The sequence below is a fragment of the Centruroides sculpturatus genome, unplaced genomic scaffold, assembly GCF_000671375.1.
Source record: "Centruroides sculpturatus isolate CEXI.00-Female unplaced genomic scaffold, Cexi_2.0 scaffold1252, whole genome shotgun sequence".
In the NCBI taxonomy this organism is placed as follows: domain Eukaryota; kingdom Metazoa; phylum Arthropoda; class Arachnida; order Scorpiones; family Buthidae; genus Centruroides; species Centruroides sculpturatus.
Genome location: NW_019385391.1, coordinates 92,002 through 113,294, shown reverse-complemented (window position 1 = coordinate 113,294; position 21,293 = coordinate 92,002). Strand labels below are relative to the sequence as shown.

The 21,293-nt window shown below is 34.3% G+C and overlaps 1 protein-coding gene across 6 annotated transcripts in view; it reads left to right on the top strand.

Annotated features, from left to right (window-relative positions):
- Positions 1 to 21,293, top strand: part of LOC111638452 (C2 domain-containing protein 5-like) — a 112,125-nt gene that overhangs the window by 921 nt on the left and 89,911 nt on the right. Inside the window, exons 1-4 of one of the 6 annotated variants that reach the window (XM_023384169.1) lie at positions 180 to 327; positions 13,491 to 13,604; positions 16,890 to 16,981; positions 20,034 to 20,120. In XM_023384169.1, coding sequence (XP_023239937.1) covers positions 16,892 to 16,981; positions 20,034 to 20,120 — 177 coding nt within the window. In that variant the 5' untranslated portion in view covers positions 180 to 327; positions 13,491 to 13,604; positions 16,890 to 16,891. Of the gene's footprint in view, positions 1 to 179; positions 328 to 357; positions 1,980 to 10,544; positions 10,676 to 13,490; positions 13,620 to 16,889; positions 16,982 to 20,033; positions 20,121 to 21,293 lie in introns of those variants that run through there. The other 5 variants (XM_023384173.1, XM_023384170.1, XM_023384171.1 and 2 more) reach the window with 5 other exon arrangements.

The following is a 21,293-nucleotide window of genomic DNA, read 5'->3' as shown; positions in this document are numbered from 1 at the left end:
GCGGTGGGATTCTCTCCGGACGGATCCTGTGATAAACGCATCGTCACCCGCAACCGGCGATTTACGGACCGCCAAAGAAAACGCGGCCGTTTCAAATCTTAGTTTTAGACGGAGGGAGGCGGAGGTTTCGTCGTGGGAGCGAAAAAACCTCGTTTGGTCTTTGTCGACGGTAGGTCGCATCCGTTTCCTTCCGCCCGGCGCTTCCGTTTTCTCCGTATATTTCGCAGTTGGCAACTCGGGGTGGCGCGCCGGTCGAAGGTCGGGCCCGGTGGCGCCGTCTTCGTCTCGGCGGCCGTGTTTCTTTCGTCTTTTCGGCCGTGCACGTGGGTGAGTATCTCTCTTTTTCCGTCTGTTTAATAGGCGAATGCGGTCCGTCGACTATTTCCGTAGTTCCCGTTTCGCTCGGCAGATGTCGCCGACCGCCCACTCGCGTTCGTGCCGTTTTATGTTGCGTGGGAATGTCTGCGCCCGCATTTAACGACGGTGTTTACCGGAAGACCGTTACCTTAATTAATTTCGTCGGCGTACGTGCGGAACGGGGAAGGTACCGGAAGAGCACGGTTAACCCAAATCCTTAAAAAGAGAGTACGTTTCGGTACTTACCGAAACCGTGCGTCGTATGAACAGTTTCCTTCGCATTGGCAAATAATTGGCGCACGCTCGTATTGGGACACCGACTTCTGCCGTAAATAACATTTGTCACCCACCGGTGCACCGTCGTCGTTCTTCGACGACGACGATCGAAATGGTCGCGACTTTCCGTACATTCCGATTTCCATGTCGCTTATTTTCTTAATTCGAATGTGCGCTGGACGGAGAGGTGACGGAATGCGTACGCCGGACTTAATGAGACGGCCACCTTCTCCCTTCGAGTTTAACTTTCGTTTTGAATTCTATTGATTTACGACGAAAGTTTTAATACAGAAATACAGAAATTTTTCTTGGTTACAAACCTCTAAAGATACTTTAAAAATATAACTTGCCTTTGGATTCGCCGCTAGACCGGAAGCGACCTCTAAATATTTAGGTTAAACCTCTCGGAAGGCAAATCTGTCTGCTGCGGGCTGTTTGCGGATGCTCGTCGGTCGGTCTTTCTCCCATCCCTCTCCGAAGGTCGGCGAATTTGGTGGCCGCGGGTAAATTGCCAAAAACTCTAAGGGCGACGTCGTCGGATGGTGCTCGGTCACAGGGTCGAACCGGCGGGCATTTTCCGACGTTGACGACGGACGACGTGAACGACCGACGGACATTTTACTTATCTGCGTACGACGAATGGTTAATCGTTAAAGAATTTATTTAACTCGGATATTGCCACTCTGCGTCGAAATCCTCTTGCAAAAGAAAACGTAATTTGTTTTTCTACGTATTGTGGTGTGCCAAATGTGAATCCGAAGCCCGAAACCTTCCGTTGCCCGCAGTTTTTTAAAAAAGAAATACCAATATTTTGCAGAAAAATGCTTATTTTAGACAAACTTTTTGTTACCATTTAAATAAAATATAAAACCAGAGAAATTATATTTGCATGATGTCTGGAATCGTTACAAAAGGACTCTCGGTTGGGTGCTGCATCTTGGTAGACCGCAGGTGCCGGGTGGCTTTGTTTGCCCACACGTCTGGCGTGAAACCGTAAACTGTCGGCTACACAAGATCCGGCAGAGACCGGAGGAACTCTGTGTAGGACTCGGATTCTCTCTCTCTCTCTGATTTGATCTGTCTTGCATGCAACACCAGCTGGGTTGTTTCTGCTACGTTTGTGAAGAAGTGACTTTGAAAGTGCAAAAAAAATTGTCGATGTCTCTAGTGAAGAAAGTGTACCTGTGTTATACTACGTTCGCACACAATCCACGACTCACTTCTATCTCAATTTATCCGTAATCTCGATTGTAACTGTTGCCAGTTGAATGTCGAACTGTTTGCACAGGCAGTCCACTTGAGAAGAACACGGCTATTATATGCGATGATAAAACTGACATTATGCGGTAAGTCATGAACATCAACAAACAAAATGGAAGTTTTAGTTAGAAATAAATACATTTTCTTGCCATATATCTAATAATATATCTAATAATATAAATATATTTGGAGAGACAGATGTTGTCGTCTTTCTCCAAATATATTTTTTAATTTCTCTGTTGATAACCTGACATGTGTTCTACAGCCATCTTGTATTTTCTCATGCATGTGGGATTGTGGGATCTCTCAGAACTCTCTTGAGTCGATCGTGATTGAACCTCATTTCAGTCAAGATTGAAACGGTCGAGAGAGATCGCACCACGGCATAGTTGCCGACCTTGATCACAATCTAGATTGAAATGCTCGGTGCGAACGGGGTATAATGGGGTGTTATTTTGATTGTAAGGTGGGAGATCAAGATAAAACCCTAGCTTAATTCAATTAAAAACTTCAGACTAGGAGACGTTAAATAGAATTATAGTACTCTTCAAATTCTCTTTTCGATTTTGAATTGCCTGAGGACGATGTATATATTTACGTTGAAAGCACTTACAAGATTAAAATATTCCTTTTAATTCTATTTAATGCCTCCTAGTCTGAAGTTTCTAATTGAATTAACACAACTGTTGGCGTGACATCTAATCCAAGTATATAATTTATAAAACCCTAGCTGCTAAAATATGCTGTATTTTGGATAGTGGACGCTTGGTTGGAGGGCGTACGGAAATCGAGACCTTTTGCCGTCCATATGGTCTGGCGGAAACCTAAGAATCGTGTCGACGATTGTTACTTTTGCATGACCGACATCAAAGGTTTTGTGTCAAAATGGAAAAGTGAGTTACGATATTCTGGCCATTCGTTTGCACTTTGACCTGTGGTCCGTGACGAATTGATGCCAGTACCGGCCTCATTTACGAATTTTGCAGAAGTTTGGAAGACACCTCGTCGAAATGACGGTCGGGTGACGACGACTGCCTGTTGTGGAGTCCCACGGAAGAGCCACGGCTTGTTGCTCGGTCTTGGTCGAACGATCCGATTCGTGATTTGGATCTTTTGAAAAGAAAGGCTTAACTTTTTGCATTATGTGTTTGGCAGTGGAAACTTTTGAAGAAAGAAGTTAATGCATCTTGTTACAGACAAAGGGAATCAGGAAATGTAAAATGTTTTTGACAGAGGACGATCCTGTTCTTTGCAATGATATACCGAATTTATTGGAGGAGCTTTGGCAGCCGAGCGGAGACTTTACCAACGTGACAAAGTTTGGTTTTAAAGGGGTTTTGCTGTATGGTGGGAACAAACAGACGTTTGTTCCAGTTATCGTGTTTTTTACATGAAACAAACTACATGAAAATAATGTTGGAAAAGATAAAATACAATGTACGAGTATATGCTGACCTCAAAGTTATTGCAATGCTAGCAGATCTTTGAGGAAGGTACACAAATTCTGATGTTTTTTTTATGTAAATTGTACGGTCGAGCAAGAACCAGTCGCTACTTGAAAAAAAGTGAGTTGGTTGCACTGCAAACATATAAGGTCAGAAGAATATTGCTTTTTCTGCTCTGGTAGAGAAAACTAAAATTCTTATACCTCCTCTTTGTGTTGAGCTTGCTTTGATGAAAAACTTTACAAAAGGTATGGATAGAGAAGGTTTTGCTTACCTGAAAGTTTTCTTATCTGAGAGATGCAAAAGTAAAGGAGGGAATTTTTATTGGTTCCCAAGTAAGACAGCTTTTTGAAGGATTCATGTTTTGGGGAAAAACTTAACTCGGCAGAAATGACAACAGGGGATGCATTCGAAAATGTGAGAAAGAATATTTTGGGAAATGTACGAACTAACAACTATGAGGAAATTTTGGAGAAGTCTGTAACATTCTATTAAATATTGGGTTGCAATACAATACTCGAAATGCATTTCCTGCATTTTTATTTACAATTTTTTTTCCACAAACCAAAGAGCTATTTCTGATGAATATGAAGAACAGTTCCATCAAACTTTTTTTCAAATGGAAAAATTGGTATAATGAAAGGTGAAGCGAGAACATGTTAGCAGATTACTGCTGTACACTACAGTGAAAGACAAAAGAAGTTTAATATAAAGGGAAGAAAACACGTCATTATGTGTTACAGTTTTTGAATGTATAGAATTATGAATAAAATTAACATAAATTTATTTGTATGTAATTAGCCAATTAGCAATGTGTTTAGCTAATAAATATAACAGAAATTTTTCTTTATGAAACCTTATTTCTTTCAAAAGTGATCGGTGTTAGGCTGATTCTGTTGCCAAATTTGGATTCAGCACCATTGAAACTATGAAAGTCAGTGAAAATTTTTGTTGAAAGTCAAAATATATATATTATTTTGCAGAACAATGTAATTAGCAAAAACTGTTAATTTCAATATTACATCCCCAACACACTGTAACTTCTAAAACTTACTTCCAATGTAAACCAAAAACGATGCTTACATCAACTTTAAGGAATGTAAATTGGTTTGCCTGTTTTTTTCACCTGAAGAAGAACCAAAAGGTTCGAAAACGTTAGTGAAAGACATTAAAGTTGATGTAAGCACCATTTTTGGTTTACGTTGGAAGTAAACTGTTAATTTCCTTTTATAATCCATGTGCACAATTGAATATGAAAATTTTTACACTATAACTTGTGTTCAATTCTTCTTTGACTTACAGTTTTTGACTATAATTATGACACAGTCCAAAAGTGGGACATTTTTTGGAATAATTTTAAAATTGCAATGTGACAGAAGAACACGTTGCAGTTTGTCACTCAAGATGCAGTTTCTGCATGCCCATTTAGAATTTTTCTCCAATACATTTAGAATTGGGACAACATATTAAAACATTTTAATAAGCTGTCCCAATTTTAAAACTATCTTGCTTAGTTTGGGATGTCTAGTCACTTTAACCCTGAGGGAATCCTGTAGATAAAGTGAAAACTTTAAAGTATTATTACTTATTTATCTTAACCATATATGTTTACAACTCCACAGAACTCTAACCACTCAAGAACTGCCTCTTATGCTAAATGGTATAACTTAGATACTCAAAAATTTGTTTGTAACTTCAAAAGTCTTGGGAAGATAAAATAGTAAATACCATGTCAGAGTTATCAAGGCTTGAAGTTAAATGATGAAATAATTATGGAGCATGAAAGGTTGAGGTATTTTTCTCAAATCCAAATTGATTTGGTTTGGTTATATTATATTTAAAGCACTGAAAACAACCAGATCAAATAGATAAATTAATAACAATTGCAAGAGGCTGAGCTAAAATATCTATTTATTTTAACATTTACTAGTATTGATTATTCTCATTAAATGTGATTTTAAACTTCCGATACTATTACTTCATTATAAACAAATGAACCATTAAAAGATGTTAAATCATGAATCTTTGGCTAGAAGCCCAGGGACTGTTATGTCTCATTGCCATATTCTTATAGTATGCTGCAAGTGTTTTAGAAATTTGACAGTCAGTTTTATATGTTTAGCTATTATATTTTACTTCTATTGTAGATAATTTTCTGTTATCAGATAAAAATATGGTGAAGTAAATTTCTTGTGAAATTTCAAACAATTGTCTACTTTGCTAATTGATTGCATATATTAATTCATTTGGTCCAATACTAAGTTCTCTTCAGCCTTCCAAAGAAATTAATTTTTAAACACTACATGTAGAACCAGTATCTAGTAAGAAAATGTAATGCTATGTGAAAGCAAACATTCTCTTTATATTTTCTTGCTAGATATTGGTTCCATGTATATTGATTAAAAATTAATTCCTTCAACTAGTTTTAATTTTCATATAATATTAGTTTATTTTAACTAACTTATAGAAATAACTTGCAGTAGCTTCAAGGTCTTTGAAACTGTATGAATAGTTCTAGAATAGGGGTCCCCAAACTTTTTATCCCATCGACCCCTTTATAGAATATTTGCCTTCTTATCGACCCCCCAGTTTAAGTATTTAGTAAAAACATTAAATCATTTTTGCATTTCTGATGTTAAGCAATAAGGAGACCTGCATAACAACCCGAAAAAAGAATTTATAGTTCCCATATCTTATAAAATCCACCCAATAACATTAACAGAAAAAGGAGATATTTTCCACTGATTTATAATCTTAAAAAATAATAGCAAAATTATGGATAGATGGAAATTTGCCTATAGTTCTTAAACCGTATGTGTCATAATATGTAAAATACCCAATTATCTTTGAAAACATAACAAATTATATTGGATGAAAAAAACCTCTGTCATTTTGTGACTACTACTGAATGCCTTAAAAATATGTTAACATACCTTTTTATCAAAATAGTTGATATTAGTGGGATGGATGTGTCTGAAGAGAAGCAGTGAGATTATTGATATTCTGTTGAAAATTGGAAAGTTTTAGTCACAAATCACCGTGGTTTTCCAAGTTCAGTTCGTTCCTCTGTTTTGTCAAAATTGCGTTTGTATGGCTAAAACCTGCTTCGACCATGTATGAAGTTGGGAATGCGAGTAAGAAAGGCTCGGCTTCTGCTCCAAGCTTGGGATATTTAGTGGCAATATTGCTATTGCTCCAAAATTCACTGAGATTTTTATTTTTAAACAATGCTTTAGCTTTGAGATCTACACATATTTCACTCTGTTCATGTTCTAAGCCAGGTTCACTCCCTTCATTATCTATTTTTACATCAAATGGATTAGCAAACCATTTGGGAACATGCCTATTCTCCGAGTCTTTGAAACGTGCTTTAAAGTCTTCTGTTAATTTATCAAGATGTTTAATATATATCTCAAATCATGATCGAAAATCTTTTCATTTTCTTTTAGTACTTGCAAGTTTGAAAAATATTTAAAATCGTTAAATACAGAAACTATTCTACTCTCAGCACTGCACTACACTATCCGTAACCTGTAACTGGTGCTACCAGTTACAGGTTATGGATAGTGTAGTGTAGATTTCACCCCAATGCTGAGAGTAGAATAGTTTCTGTATTTAAGGTTTTAGCTATGCTGGCTAATTTATATTGCAAGAAGCTGATAGCCCTGGTTAAAACTAGAGCCAAACTACAGTTTCTGACAGAGTGTAAGAACGGACTTTTACCGATAACATTTTTCTGAATACGCCTCCCATCAGGCAGCGAACCTCTTCTTAAAAAAGTCAGGATGATGTGCCTTAATAGAGCCATCCAGAAAGCAGATCTTTGCGAAATTGAAAGAGTTAATAGAGAATACTTTGTTCGTTATATAGTTTGAATTTGGACTGAAGAAGATCACTTAAAACGGTCGAAAACATTTTTAACGCATTAAACGTTGTGCTGGAATAGAGAAAGACTGTTTAGTTAATAGAGACTGAAGACTTCTTATTCCACACACACCTGGATGTATTGTCCAAGGAAAATGCTAGATTAGTCCCTATCTACAAACGCCTATCTGCCGACCTGTGAGAACGTTACTGCAAGAAGCTGAATTGGGTGGTAAAGTTTCAAGTACCTAAGACTAACCAGCACCCCACATTTCCATTTATCATTTGGGACAACATTCAACTGCCTAACTTTGTTGTAGACTTGCTCAGATATGGCTTGACCTTTGCACTCCCACCGCCCAGAGATGGAACCAGAGACCTCATTCTGGACACCTTATAAAGAGCCTCCCAGACACGCAGAAAGAATATTACAGATGGATATCCTCGATAAATATCAGAAAAGCTAAAGAACAGCAAGAAATTATAGAGCTCAGAGATAAGCTGAGATGTACAGCTTGATGGAATGTAATAATTCTCACCAGAGCTGATAAGTCCAAAACACTAGTCCTCATGAAACATGGCTCATACGAACAGGGTTTGAGGGAGTACATCGATAATACCATGTATAAGAAAGAAAAGGACGATGTAATAGACAAGCTACAGGCTACGGTTAGACATCTCGCTAACTCTAAATTAGCCAAATGCCTATCACTACGCGACATAGTGGTCGATTCACCAGACGTACCTAGGCTTTTTGCCTATGCAAAAATGCATAAAGTGGGCCAACAGTTATGCCTGATTGTAGACAAAGTAAGGTTGCCCATACGGAAGCTTGAAAAACCATACACAACCTTCTAACTCTCCATCTGGAGGACTACCCCTACAACATAAATAAACTGACTGACCTCATCTGCCTCCTGCAAGATCTACCCTCCCTGCCATGATTTATGACAGTCCTGGACTTCGAATCTATGTACCCTTCAGAGGAGTTCTCTCCAGCCTTCTGCTCCCTTAGAGATTTTTTATTTAATACAGTTCAAGACCATATGATACACCAACAGGTACTTGAGATGGCCCATCTCATGTGTTATGACTCTATCTTTAAGTTCGATGACACTACCAGCAGAAGAAGGGTGTACTGATGGGTAGCCTGCTGTCAGGCAACCTCTGTGAAATGGTCGTCAGATGGTTCGAGAGTAAGGCTCTCCCGTCTTTCCTTCCTAACATTCTAATATATAAAAGATACGTAGATGACATTCTTATCATATGGAGGGAGGTCTCTGACATGACATCCTTTGTCAGAATCAACAACAACCACCCTTTCGGTCTGATGGTTGAACTGGAGCAAGCTAGTACAAAGGAGGTCCATTTTCTCAACATCAAAATAAAAATAGTAGGACCCAACTCCACCCAGCTGTATAGCACCGGTTACAGGTTCTAGATAGTGTAGTGTATATTTAAAATTGGATCGTGCCAGTGAAGATTTAAATAGCTCCATTTTTACTTGAAAGGCCATTATGATTGTTCGAGCTTGAACAATTGTAATGTTTTTTTCCTTGCAAGTGCTTCTGTACTATTCAAATATGATTTCATTCACCAGTACAGTGTGTATTTCTATTAGTAGGACTTATTAAACCGGTTTAATAAGTTATATTAATAGAAATACACACTGTACTGGTGAATGAAATAATATTTGAATAAATTAAGGACATTGAGGCATATTAATTCAGCTTCTGTACTATATTAATGATTTTCAATATATTACAATATTTTCTCTGTAAAGGACAAAATATCTACATTTAGATATAAAATACTTAAAGTGACAACTCTACTAGAGTGTAACAGTGCAATGTATGTGTGTGTATAATGAACTACCAGTGTTCATAACATGTTTGCAATGCTAGTACAGTTGCCAGATGCGTGAAAACAGAGTAACACATGCTTAAAGTGGCATAGACTAAGGCAAAACTCAAGTTATAACTAGGGTATTCAGTAATGTTGATCATATCCGTATTTCAAATTTTTATTGGAATATTCTATTTTTTTCCTAGACAGTTTAATTGATCCTCTTTGGTATTAATCGACCTCCTTTCGACCCTCATGTATTAATCTACCCCTGGAGAACTCTTATCGACCACTTTGGGATTCCCTATTCTAGAAGAACACCAAAATTAAAGCTTTAAGCAGTGATAATATTTGTAGCTATAAGTATAGAAGGTTTTCTAATTGTCTGTCAATCTGCATCTTTATTCAAGATAAAGATCGGGAGAGGGAGATGATTACTGTATATATAGTTCTTTTGATTACTTCAAACTGTACTTTAGTCAAAGTATTTGGAACATAGTTTAAAAAGGACCAATATCCATAGTGTTTCTAGTTGGACATTTTAAATCTGCTGCTATTAGCATGTTTTGTACCAAACAGAAGTGAAGAAAATCCTTAACTTTAAAAGCTTCTGCTTTCAGTCAGTCAATATTGAAGTCTCCAATGATGATTTTTTTAGATGACTATTTTTATAAACATAAGCAGTTACTCTTTCCAATTTGACAAGTACATCCTTAAAATTATTTGATTTCTGTACATGAAAGATTTTAAGTGATTATCCATGGTTGTTGTTAATATATCTATATTTCTATTTATATTAATTAAACATTATTATTAATAGCTATGGATAAGCAGCTTTTGCATGTATTCATGTAGAATATTTTAATGGTAAATGACTTTTTTAAAACTCCACATTTTCCTGATAAAGAAAAATATGTACTCTTAAGTTTACTTTTTTTGTTTACAGTAGAAACCATTTTGGTATTTAATGCCAAAGATATGGAATGACTTACTTACACTAAATATTTGTGCTGAAATGGTGATGTCTTATATGCTGTAAAATACAATATAGTGTTGTAGCTATTAGTTGTAAAAGTGCCATTACAACTGCTCCAATACAATCCTTCCCCCTTTATTCCTTACTCTAATATGGTGATATGACAAATTTGTGTGATGAGATCAGTAGCCTGTCTCTTCCTATATTTGTGTTGAAGCATGGATTTCTCAGAAGGTCTTGTTCTTGTTGAGAAAACCAAACATTTACATTTACAAGGCAGAGCCCTCTAGTGACTGAAAAAGGTTTTTTACATATTGTACTTAATATTTTAAAAATTTTTAAATTTAAATTTCAGACATTGAAGTATAAAAGCTTGATCTGTAGGTGCCTTGATAATTTAAATGTTTATGATATAATTAGTGCTATGGATAATAACAATTAATTAACTGATTAATTGTTAAAAATTTTAACAAACTAAAACCATTTTGCTTGATTAAATTTTGGTTGTTTCTTCTTTACAGTGACAAATTATATGACGTTACATGTGTTATTCTGGTGGATAACGAGGAGTGCTTTGTGTATGAGTTTGGTAAAGAGGCAGTCGAGTATTGCACGTAGAGAAAGATTCATTTAGAGCAGTTGTTGATGATAAGTGAGTGAATTTGTATTGTGGCAAGAATTATTAAGTTTAGTATCAGGCTCTAAGTGGGGCTGGAAGAGTTTCCATGCCATACAGTTGAAATAATAGGATGGTTTTTATAAAAGATTGGGTGGGATGAATCTCTTTATTTTCATTTGTGAGAGGTCTACTGGCAAAGATTTTTGTTTTTTTTTGTAATATATTCTTAAATGAACTATGATAACATTTTCTGTTTTAAAGAAAGAGAGAGAATCTGTTTCTTATGATCCAAAATTTCTTTGTTTTTCAGAAAAATAAACAAATTTTGATTACCTTAAAAACAGATTGGGTCTTTCCCTTTAGAATAATGGTGCTAAGATTCATTGGTTTCTCTTTTCTTGATCAATTTAAGAATGCTTGTTTGTAGGTCATTATATTATGTACAGTACAATGCAGCCTTTGTCCTAGAAATGTAAAATTCCTTTAGTTTGTACAAATCCAACAAAATAATATAAATTTTGTGTGTAGTGATACAAGATTGTAAGCAAAGATTAGCAATTGTTGTTTGAAAGCTTTCTTTTGAATCCTGCTATTTGTTTTACTTTGTATTGTAATATCTTGAATGATATTTACAACTGATAAACAGAAATTTTCAGTGGATATTTAGGCATTTTTTTATAATTTGAGTAAATGTTTTCTAAATATTAGCTGAATTTTAGTATAAGACTTTATAAAGTGTTCATTAAATACCATATTTTCATGCAAATAAGAACATGATCTTATATGTTAAAATTGCTTGATTTTGTTTTTGAAACACACATCCTTCTTCAGTGTTATAAGAGCATATCTTGCATATAAAACGTGTTCTTGAGTGTGCTTACAATTACCACCCCTCTCACCAGCTTGCCCCTGATGTCTACTTCGAAGATCTAGATGATCATCCCATGTTTACAATCTACACTGACGGTTTCAAGATGGATAATGATGTGCGTGCCGCTTTTGTAGTTTACCCGACTTAGGCCACGAGATTCACAACGCTTGCTTCCGTCTAGGTACAAACTGCTCAATAGCACAGGTGGAAACTTTAGCTATCTATATGAGCTTAATTCACATTAGGTGTAGGAAGGACAAAAGACACTACTTACTCTATTGCATTTATTCTGACAGTAGGGTAGTTTTACACAGGATTGCAAAGTCTGATAGCTGTTTAAAACTTATCCATCTCATACACCACATTCTCAGACACTTAGACAACAACATTAGAATAGATTTCCAATGGTCCCGGGTTGTGGGGGTTCTCGGTAATGAGACCTGCCAAGAAGCTGCAAAGTCTTCAGTCACTAGTACTTTTCAGTTACATTCCTATCTCGTACATCAACAATCACATCAAGAAGCAAATCTTCATTCTCTGTCAAGACAGCTGGGACTGTGATATTACTGGTAGGCTCTTCTACACTTTCATCCCCAAGGTTGATGCTACTGTGATTCTTCACTACTTTTACCTTAATTACACCTTCACTCAGCTACTTATGGGACACTGCAACTCTGAGCAATACTTGCATAGATTTAACCTTGGGGACAATCCACAATGTGAATGTGGTATTGAGGAGGACCAAACACCACTCACTTCACTTAGTTTTTTGCTGCAATAGGTACAATCACATTAGGGATAGTTTAATGAGAGCTGCTATTCTTGAACGGTACAACTTGCCTTGCAGCCCGCATTAACTTATTTGCACGCGTACAATGTTCCATCATCTACTCGCATTCATATCCTTTAGTGAGGTTCTTGAGAGCACTCACAGATGGCAATTAGCTTTTCTTTGCTTTGTTTCAACTGTCAGTATATAGCTGCCTTTTAACTTTGTACGTAATTCTTTTTTCTGTCTTCTCTTTCAGTCTAAATTTGGTTAGTTTAAGTTAGTCCTAGTTGTAACTTAGATTAGGGACTCTCAGTTTGGTTTCTTGTTAGGTTATGATAGGTTAGGTTAAATTAGACTAGGGTTGTTAGCTTTAGTCGTCTGGTAAGGTTCATCCTAGGCAAGGTTTATATAAGAAGGTCAGGACACGCTCCCGTGATTCTATGAAGCATTGGCCATTTTGGGATTTATCGATAGACTACACTCCACACGTAGTTACTACGTGAGTCGACTATTATTACATATATAAGTACTCAAAACATTAAACAATGGATTATTGTGTGACACCAAGTTGTAAAAGTAAATCTACAGACGTTCGATTGTTTAGATTTCCTGCAGATAAGCAGAGGAAAGCAAAATGTAGCGTAGACATCAACGGATGGTTCACGATGCAGTTCAAAGGGTTTATATGTGTAAAGTTTGTAACAAGTTGTTTAAACGAGTGGATACTCTTCGTGTCCACGAATGAACTATACATGGAAATTTTAAATGACATTGGCGATCCAGATATAAAACAGATGTAATTTTTTCATTTTCTATTTGATGATAAAATAATTAAACATGTAATTGTTTTAATATGACCATATTGTTTTTTAAATAAAATTATGATGATGGTATTGACTTATACTCTCAATATTTATTAATAAAATATTACAAAAAATTTAGTATAATAGTAATTTTTACTTAATTCAATTTAAATAAAATTTACATTAATTTTATTGTTAGAATTTTTATTTTAAAAGAAATGATGGAAATGTAAATATATCTAATTCTTATAATCTGGAGATTTTATAATATGTAATTGATTTTATTTATATTTAATTTTTTCATTTGCATAGCAATAATTATTTGTCACCGATCATTTGTATCTTTTATCCCGAACATTTAAAAACAGATTTTATTTGAGTAACATAAATTGTTTTTTATAGAGAGAAAAAATGTAAGGATTGGATGCGTTTAAAATACTTGTGTGTTCGGACATCCATTTTCAAAATACTAGTGAAAATAATTTAGCTGAATTGTTCATTTGAGACATTTTTCTGGTATGGATTTAAAGTGTAATGATTTAATATTTTTCTTACATTTAAATATATCAAATATAATGCGAAAGACTTAAATATTTTTACAGTAGTTTTTAGTAATAAACTTTAAATATTATTATTAATACAGAACGTGTAAACAAAAAAATTATGCGCAAACAACATTAAATTGATATTTTTTGTTTTATTTAAAGTAAAATTGACTATTTAATTGTAAAAAAGAAAATTTTAGCATTATTTTGCTATGGCAACAAATATTCATATTTTGTTTGAATACATTGTATTCTATTCAAGTATTATTTGTCAGTTTAATGTCAAATAATTTAAAATTATATTTTTGGAATTTTTTGAAAGCTATTTATAAATTAAAAATATATCTACATATCTATTGCTTATTATAAAATGAGCATTACATTGACAACATTTATTAATAATATCATTGAATTTCATTTTAATTTTATAACCAATAATGCTTTAAAAAATAATTATAAATTTCTTACATTATATTATTATATTCTTTATTATGCTTTAAATTTTCTTTGATGTTATAGCATCACTTTACCAAGTGCCTATATACGTAATTGAATCAGTTTTAGCACCTATTTAATTACTTTCAATCATGACAGCGAATGATATGGATGATTGTTTCTTTTAAACTATTTGATGAAAATGTTACGTAAAATTGGGGTTGCGTTATCGTCCGAAATTATTATTATATTTTTGACTGGAAATCACTGGATTTATGCAATTTTAGTTTAATTAATGTAGTATAAAACTGACTGCTCGTACAAGTTTGCTTAAAACGTGCGACTCAAAAAACCCCAAAATGGCAGCTCAAGAAGTGGGTCACACGTGTCCTGACCTTCTTATATAGCACTGAATCATTTGAGTTCGCTACACTCAGGTTTTCCTTTGGACCCTTCGTGGGACTATGGCTTTGCAACCTAAAAACTGCACGCCACTATCAAACATGGAGGGTACTGTAGCCATATGTTCGCTGTTCAGACGGATTCTACCTTTCTCTACTATCCTTCTTTCCTTTTTCCTCCGTCCCCTCCCCTTTCCCTTACCCTCTTTTCTGCCGGCTAAATACCTCATGTATGGCCAAAGTCTTTCTTGTATGTATGTATGTGTGCCAGATTCTTTTGGCATGTAAGAGCACTGAACTGCTGTATTATTGTAAATTAAATAGTAACTATTCAGTGATATCTCCATGGTAACCATTACCGAAAATAAAATAAAATGCTTACAATACTATAAAACTTTTTAGGTATTGTACTTTGCAGAATATAATTCCAATTTTGCCCCATCTAACAGCATTCTCTTGTATGTGTGGAAATATGGTATTTAGTTTGAAAGTGGAGTTAGTTTTTTTTTTTTATCTTGTTAATCTTGTACTCTACTTGTTGTTAATTGTTATATATATAAATACAGTAATGGCTATAGTGCATCTTTGCTCTAATAAACTACTGTACTTTACAATTTACACTTTTATATCAAATGTCTGATTTAGGATTTTTGCTCTGACTCTTACTTTTTATTAACTTGTTCTTGAAAAATTATCTTTTTTTGCAAATAAAGAATAATAATCACTTTCCTTGACTCTTCTAAGGCAGCATTGTAGACTTCACTTACTCTGTACGAATGTATTGTGAAAAGACACAAACTATGATATACTTTTAATGCCAGTATAGTTGGTATTATTATTATTATTATTTCATAACCAAAATATAAAACATTTAATGTTTTAAAGTTAAATATAAATAACTGTGATCACTTCTAAATTATAAAGCATTTTATAAAGTTTTCAAAATGATTTTGTAGCATTGTTACTTTCTACATTGATTTGTTTTGTAAGCTGGATTTGCTTTTTTAAAAGATGCAACAGTTTACTGATTAATATTAATAAAACTTCCAAGTCAATAATTAAAAAAAACCAGCAAAATAAAAATGCATTTGAAAAGCAATGTTTTCATCCATTTTTAAAATGACGTTGTTAGGCTGGTGTTCTAACATGGAATTGCATGATTTTTGAATAGTTTGTAACTTCTACATTGCTGCTGCTGATTGGAGGATACATGACAATTACTGATAGACGTATACATTGTATATTGCCACTCACCTAAAGGAACACAGAGTGGCCGTGTCTAAACAACTCGGATCTACTATCCTATCAGCATGTGCTGGAGACCTGTACATGGAAGTCCATTTCAACAAGACCAAAATTCTACACAGAACAGCAGATAGAACATACCTCAGATATCTTGAGTTGATGGAAACTTATATGGCAGCCTTAAGAAAATGGGCCATTAGCTATAAGAAACATGATAAAATCCCGAATTTGTGGAAAATATATATTCATCCAACATAAATCTTACAATCCCTGTAAGATTATATTTGCAATACATTCACCTATCAGCAATGGTCATGTACAGTGTCTACCAATCAGCAGCGGCAACATAGAAGTTATGAACCGTTTGAAAATTGTGCAATTCCATACCAGAACACTAGCCTGACGATGCCTTTTTAAAAATGGATGAAAATGTTTGCTTTTTAAATGAGTGTTTGTTTTACTGATTGTTTTTGGATATTGAGTTAGTTTTATTGATTTGCTTTTGTTGTTTGCTGGTTTTCTAGCAAACAAAAGTTAGTATTTTTAAATAGTAATTCTGTTATGATGACATTGCCTAGGATTGTTACCTGTTGACACTGAACAAAAAATAAATTAAGTGGATAAAATCACTAAACACTGGGTTTGCATCTGATCAAAGGGCTGGTTACATAAAATTTTTAGGTTTTCTTTGTGTGTCTACATATATTGTAAATCGGGCTGTTTTCCCTTAGCTGATGGTCCAAGTGTTGCAGTGCCTCATTTCATCAATCTAATTTGAAAATATAAAAGTAAACTTGCATAGAAATTGAGGAAATCTGCAAAGCCTATATTTATGTCCAACATGGTTGCAATATTTTCCTAAATAGTTTTTTTTTCATTCAGTACTTTGTATGTGTGAGTGATTTGCATGGCACAACTAGTATTTCATAATATTCAAATTATAACACACAGCTAACATATATAAAAAGAATGCAGATATGTAGAATTAGGAATGCATGTTTTATATAATGACAACAAATGCAAAAATTGTAAATTAAAAAATTCTTTTTAATTTAATAGTCTAATAATAAATTTAACACCTTAGTAGTTAGTAAAGGTTGGTTAGATCTGTAGACAATTTTAATGATTTAAATTCAATCAGATAAAAAAGAAAATTAATCCTCTTTGTTTTTCAGAGATGCCGGGCAAAGTCAAAGTGCGAATTGTGGCAGGCAGAAGTCTCCCCATTATGGATCGGGCAGGAGACACTTGTGATGCCTTTGTTGAAGTAAGTCACTCTTTCTATTTATACTTTTAATCTTTTTATTATATGGTAATAAATTAGAAAATTTTATCTTATCTTTTTGATCAGAACAAAAGAAGAATGCAAAGTAACGCTGTCATGTATAAATTGCATTTATTTATTTATTTTGTCAGACAACAATTAAAACGAAATCAAGTCAGATTGGCTTATGTTTTCTTTAATTTATCCCGAGGGAACGGGACTAATTTTTCGGGTCTGGTCGAGTGTAGGAGGGAGGAGTGCTGTCGGTAAGGTGACAGGTTATATACGAGTAAAAGAGAACACCAGTCTAACAGGAAACAACGATTTATTAGTTATCTATATAGACAGTACAATAACTATTATCGAGGGAAAATTCTGAGTCCCTAAAACACGAAGGGGCCAAGAGAGAATTCACAGAAGTTGGTTCCATACCTCTTTATGTATTTGGATATTTTGGTGAAAATAAGGTAATCCACCGAGTCGTCGAGGATCGAATTAGGGCACAAAATTGTAGGAAAATCCTAGGTCACTTGGCTTCTCTACTGTCAATCAGCAACTCCTCGGAGGTGGGAGAGAAGTGGCTTTTATCATTTTGCAGTGGGAAAACTGTCATTTGACTAATTAGTTGTGAGGTAAAAGGTGTGCTGGGAGGTCAAAGTTGTCCCCGGAATTCAAATAAAATGACAAAATCGTATGTTAACTATCAACTTTTAAGTTTGTAATGTGGGAATAGTTGTCCAGATGAGCGAATGTTTACCTTGGAAAAAGGGGAGGTTGAAATTTCTCCTTCTTTCAAGTTGTTTACCACTCTAGTTTCTAGGAAAAAAAAATTGGTAAACATTCCGGATTTCACATACATGTGTCCAATGACTGAGAATGCTAGGCATGAGCTTGTCCTTACTCTTAGCCAGAGGGGTATTAATTGGCCTTGTGAACTTCATGTCCTTCTTAAGGATAGTGACACCTACAAAGCATTCAAAAAATTGATTCATAAGTATATCACACACGCTCTGTCATTCATTAAGTTGGTCAAGTCTATTATTGGGCACTATCTTCATTTGCTCCCTGCACATTATTGTACAGTATATATCATTATTCATTCTGCTGCAACATATATCTTTGTAATGCTTATTATTACTATTAGTATTGTCTATTTTATACTACTGTACATGTTATTCTACTCTCAAGCTATGAATCATATAGGTTGATTTGTATCAGTCATTTCACCATCTGTTCCTACTTCTTCTCTATTGTTATACTGTTTGTATGTTATCTCTCTGTTATTACATATGTATTTACCTGTGCTTTGATATATTTCTGTATTTAACCTGATTATGCTCTGGCGGTATCGGGAATAAATGAAGTTAAAGTTAAGTGAAGTCCTTTATTGATCTTGCTATACTACTCTTCATTATGATAGCTACTCTATTTACATGTGCCTCTGCTCCTGAGTATATCATTGTATATTTATTCTTGTTAAGCTTTCCTGAACCTGTCCACCTTGTTTCGCAAATACCTACAACATCAAGCCGAATTGACTTTATTTCTTGAATAAGATTATCAAGTTTTCTCGGTTTATACAGTGTTCTAACATTCCAAGTTTCTATGTTAAGTAGTACATTCCTGGTCTTCAGTTTTGGTATTTCTGATGTCGTTTTCCCAAGTGGGATTAAGATGGCCTCTTCATAATCTCTAATATTAGAGTCAAACTTACTATTCTCAGAAGTCAACTCCTCCTCCCTGTAGCATTCGTTAGAGAGATAGTTTGCATGGGGCTTGACCTTGCCCTATAACTCATTCTTTTGGTGGTAGCGGTTCTCATGGCTTACTATGGTGGAGGATATGTGGTGAGGCTCCAATCTCTTCCACAGTGACTGGCCACATCTCACTTTGGATGCCAAGAATGTGCCCTTAGTATGTCACCTACTTTGCTGTCATGCCCATTATGCCATTGATCTTTGATAGTAGATTCTTCTGCCATGCTGGCCATTCCAGACTTTGTGCACTATAGAGTGGCACACCCTAACTACCAGTAGTGGATGGCACTACTGATACCCTCACTTAGTTTAGCTTGCCAACCGAGGCGGTTTCCCAGATTGTGGCTGTTGGCATACACTACCAACTACTTGGAGCCATAAGTGAGAGTTGGATCCTCATGGGAAACAGTCTACGGTGTCCACTATTTCAGTGCGGCTGACACTTTCAAAAGTTACTATCCCTCTTAGAACCCCATACACCCCGAAGAAGACCATTAACAAGTACCAAAAACATTAGTGGTGAATAAAATTAAATATGTTGGATTTAAGAGCTTATTATTAAGTAGGGCAGCACCTATTTAAAATTTGCTTTTGTAACATCTTCAGATTGAAAAAAAATCTGAAAAGTTTTAATATTAAAAAGATTTTGTTGTTGTTTTTAAGTGTACGAATCATTGATGCAATTAGTGAGAAACGCACTTATAAACATTGACTTAAACACTGAACTTTTCCTTTTCTGATATTTATATTGTACTAAGTATAATCACCATTTTCAAAATTAGTCCAGCACTTGTCAAAATTATCACCTTTCTAACATTTTCAACTTACTTGAAACATCTGTCAGAAAATTAGAACTTAATGGAAACATGCTCACTCTTTGAATAGGAAAAATTTAATTTTGGATCAAATACAATTTAAATTGGCTGTCATGCATGTACCATACAATGTATGGATAAGTGGTTAACAGGGTATTGTCAAAGCATGCCTACCATGCTTTAGAGATTGTCTTTTCTTCATTGTTGTAAATGCAATTTCATGCTCTATTTACCTTTAAAATTTCAAGAACTTCTGTCTCTCAAATATGTTTCCCGCATACCGATGTTTTTAACACAGAGGCTTGTTGAAAAAATGGGATGATCCCTGCTGTAGATTTTCAGGTTTATGCAGGTTATATTTAGTATTATGTTCATCCTTTGAAGAATTTTTAGTTTATATTTTTTTATTACAGGTTATTGATCTGTATATGAATTTCTACAAGAGAAAATTACTTAAATATTATTTTCTAAAATGTTTTTCAGATTAAACTTGGAAATACAACCTTCAAAACTGAAGTTTACAGACGTTCTCTTAATCCTCAATGGAATTCTGAATGGTTTAGGTTTGAGGTATGTACTACGTAAGTGTAATGTTATGAGAAATTTGATGGACATAATTGCTTAAAGAAGAGAGTACAATGCTACCACTATGGTATTTTGTGCTTGTGTACAGGTTTTATTTTTATTGAATAATATATGTACAAGCTGGATGAGGATCACCAAAATAACAGACATTCTTTTTATTCAGAAAACAAATTTAATGAATCAGTAATGCTTACAATCTCTGTTTTCTTTAGGTCTTTCTCGATTACAAATCAGAATAACTTAAGAAAATTGAACATATAACCAATGTTAAATGTTGAAAAAAATAAAATATGAATTTTAAAATTTAACACAAACTAATGAAAAAGATAACATGTAACTTAAGTAAATGTATATGAAATACACCTAATAGAATATACATAAAAAATACATATAACCATATATATAACAAAACATTGTGTGGAGTAACAGAATAATACTGCATCAAAGTTTGTAAATAGCCCTCCAGACTGCCAATAAGGTGTCTGTTTCTCTGTGGTTAATGCAAATATCTGTTTCTGATGGGCCTATGGGCCTTATAAATTTTCACTATCTCTGAGTATCTTAGGTTGTTACTGCTTATTGCTGGTTGAATTATCTTGGTGTCCTCCCATAAACCCCATATTCCTTTGTTTTTTGGCATAGACCACTAGTATTTTGTTGTTTGTATTTTTGTGTACTGTGTACTGATGTCCCTTGATCCTGGTCTCAAGATTATGTTTGGTGCCAATGTTGGGCATTTTTTAGTTGACAAATATATTATGACTAACGACTAATGTTGCCTATATTAGTCATTAGTCTTGGATATTTTGATTGATGATTGATTAGTCGCGTTAGTCATGACTAACAATAGGAAATACATTTCGTATCTGTGTATAACTGTATTTAACTACAAAAATAAAATAATTTGTTTTACTTCAAAAAACTAGTCTTTTGATTTCTGAATCCGTATACACATATCTGTATATTTGTGATGAATTAGGGGGAAAATAAAGGTAATAATAGATACTTTATTAAATATAATATTTATTTAATAACAATTTTACAGTAATTTTTGTAAGATGGTAACTTTAGCTTCAATGGAGGCATGTGGCTGCGCTAGCAAAACATATAACTTCTTTGCTTCCACCTTCTGAATTCGTAACACAAAATTTTACAATA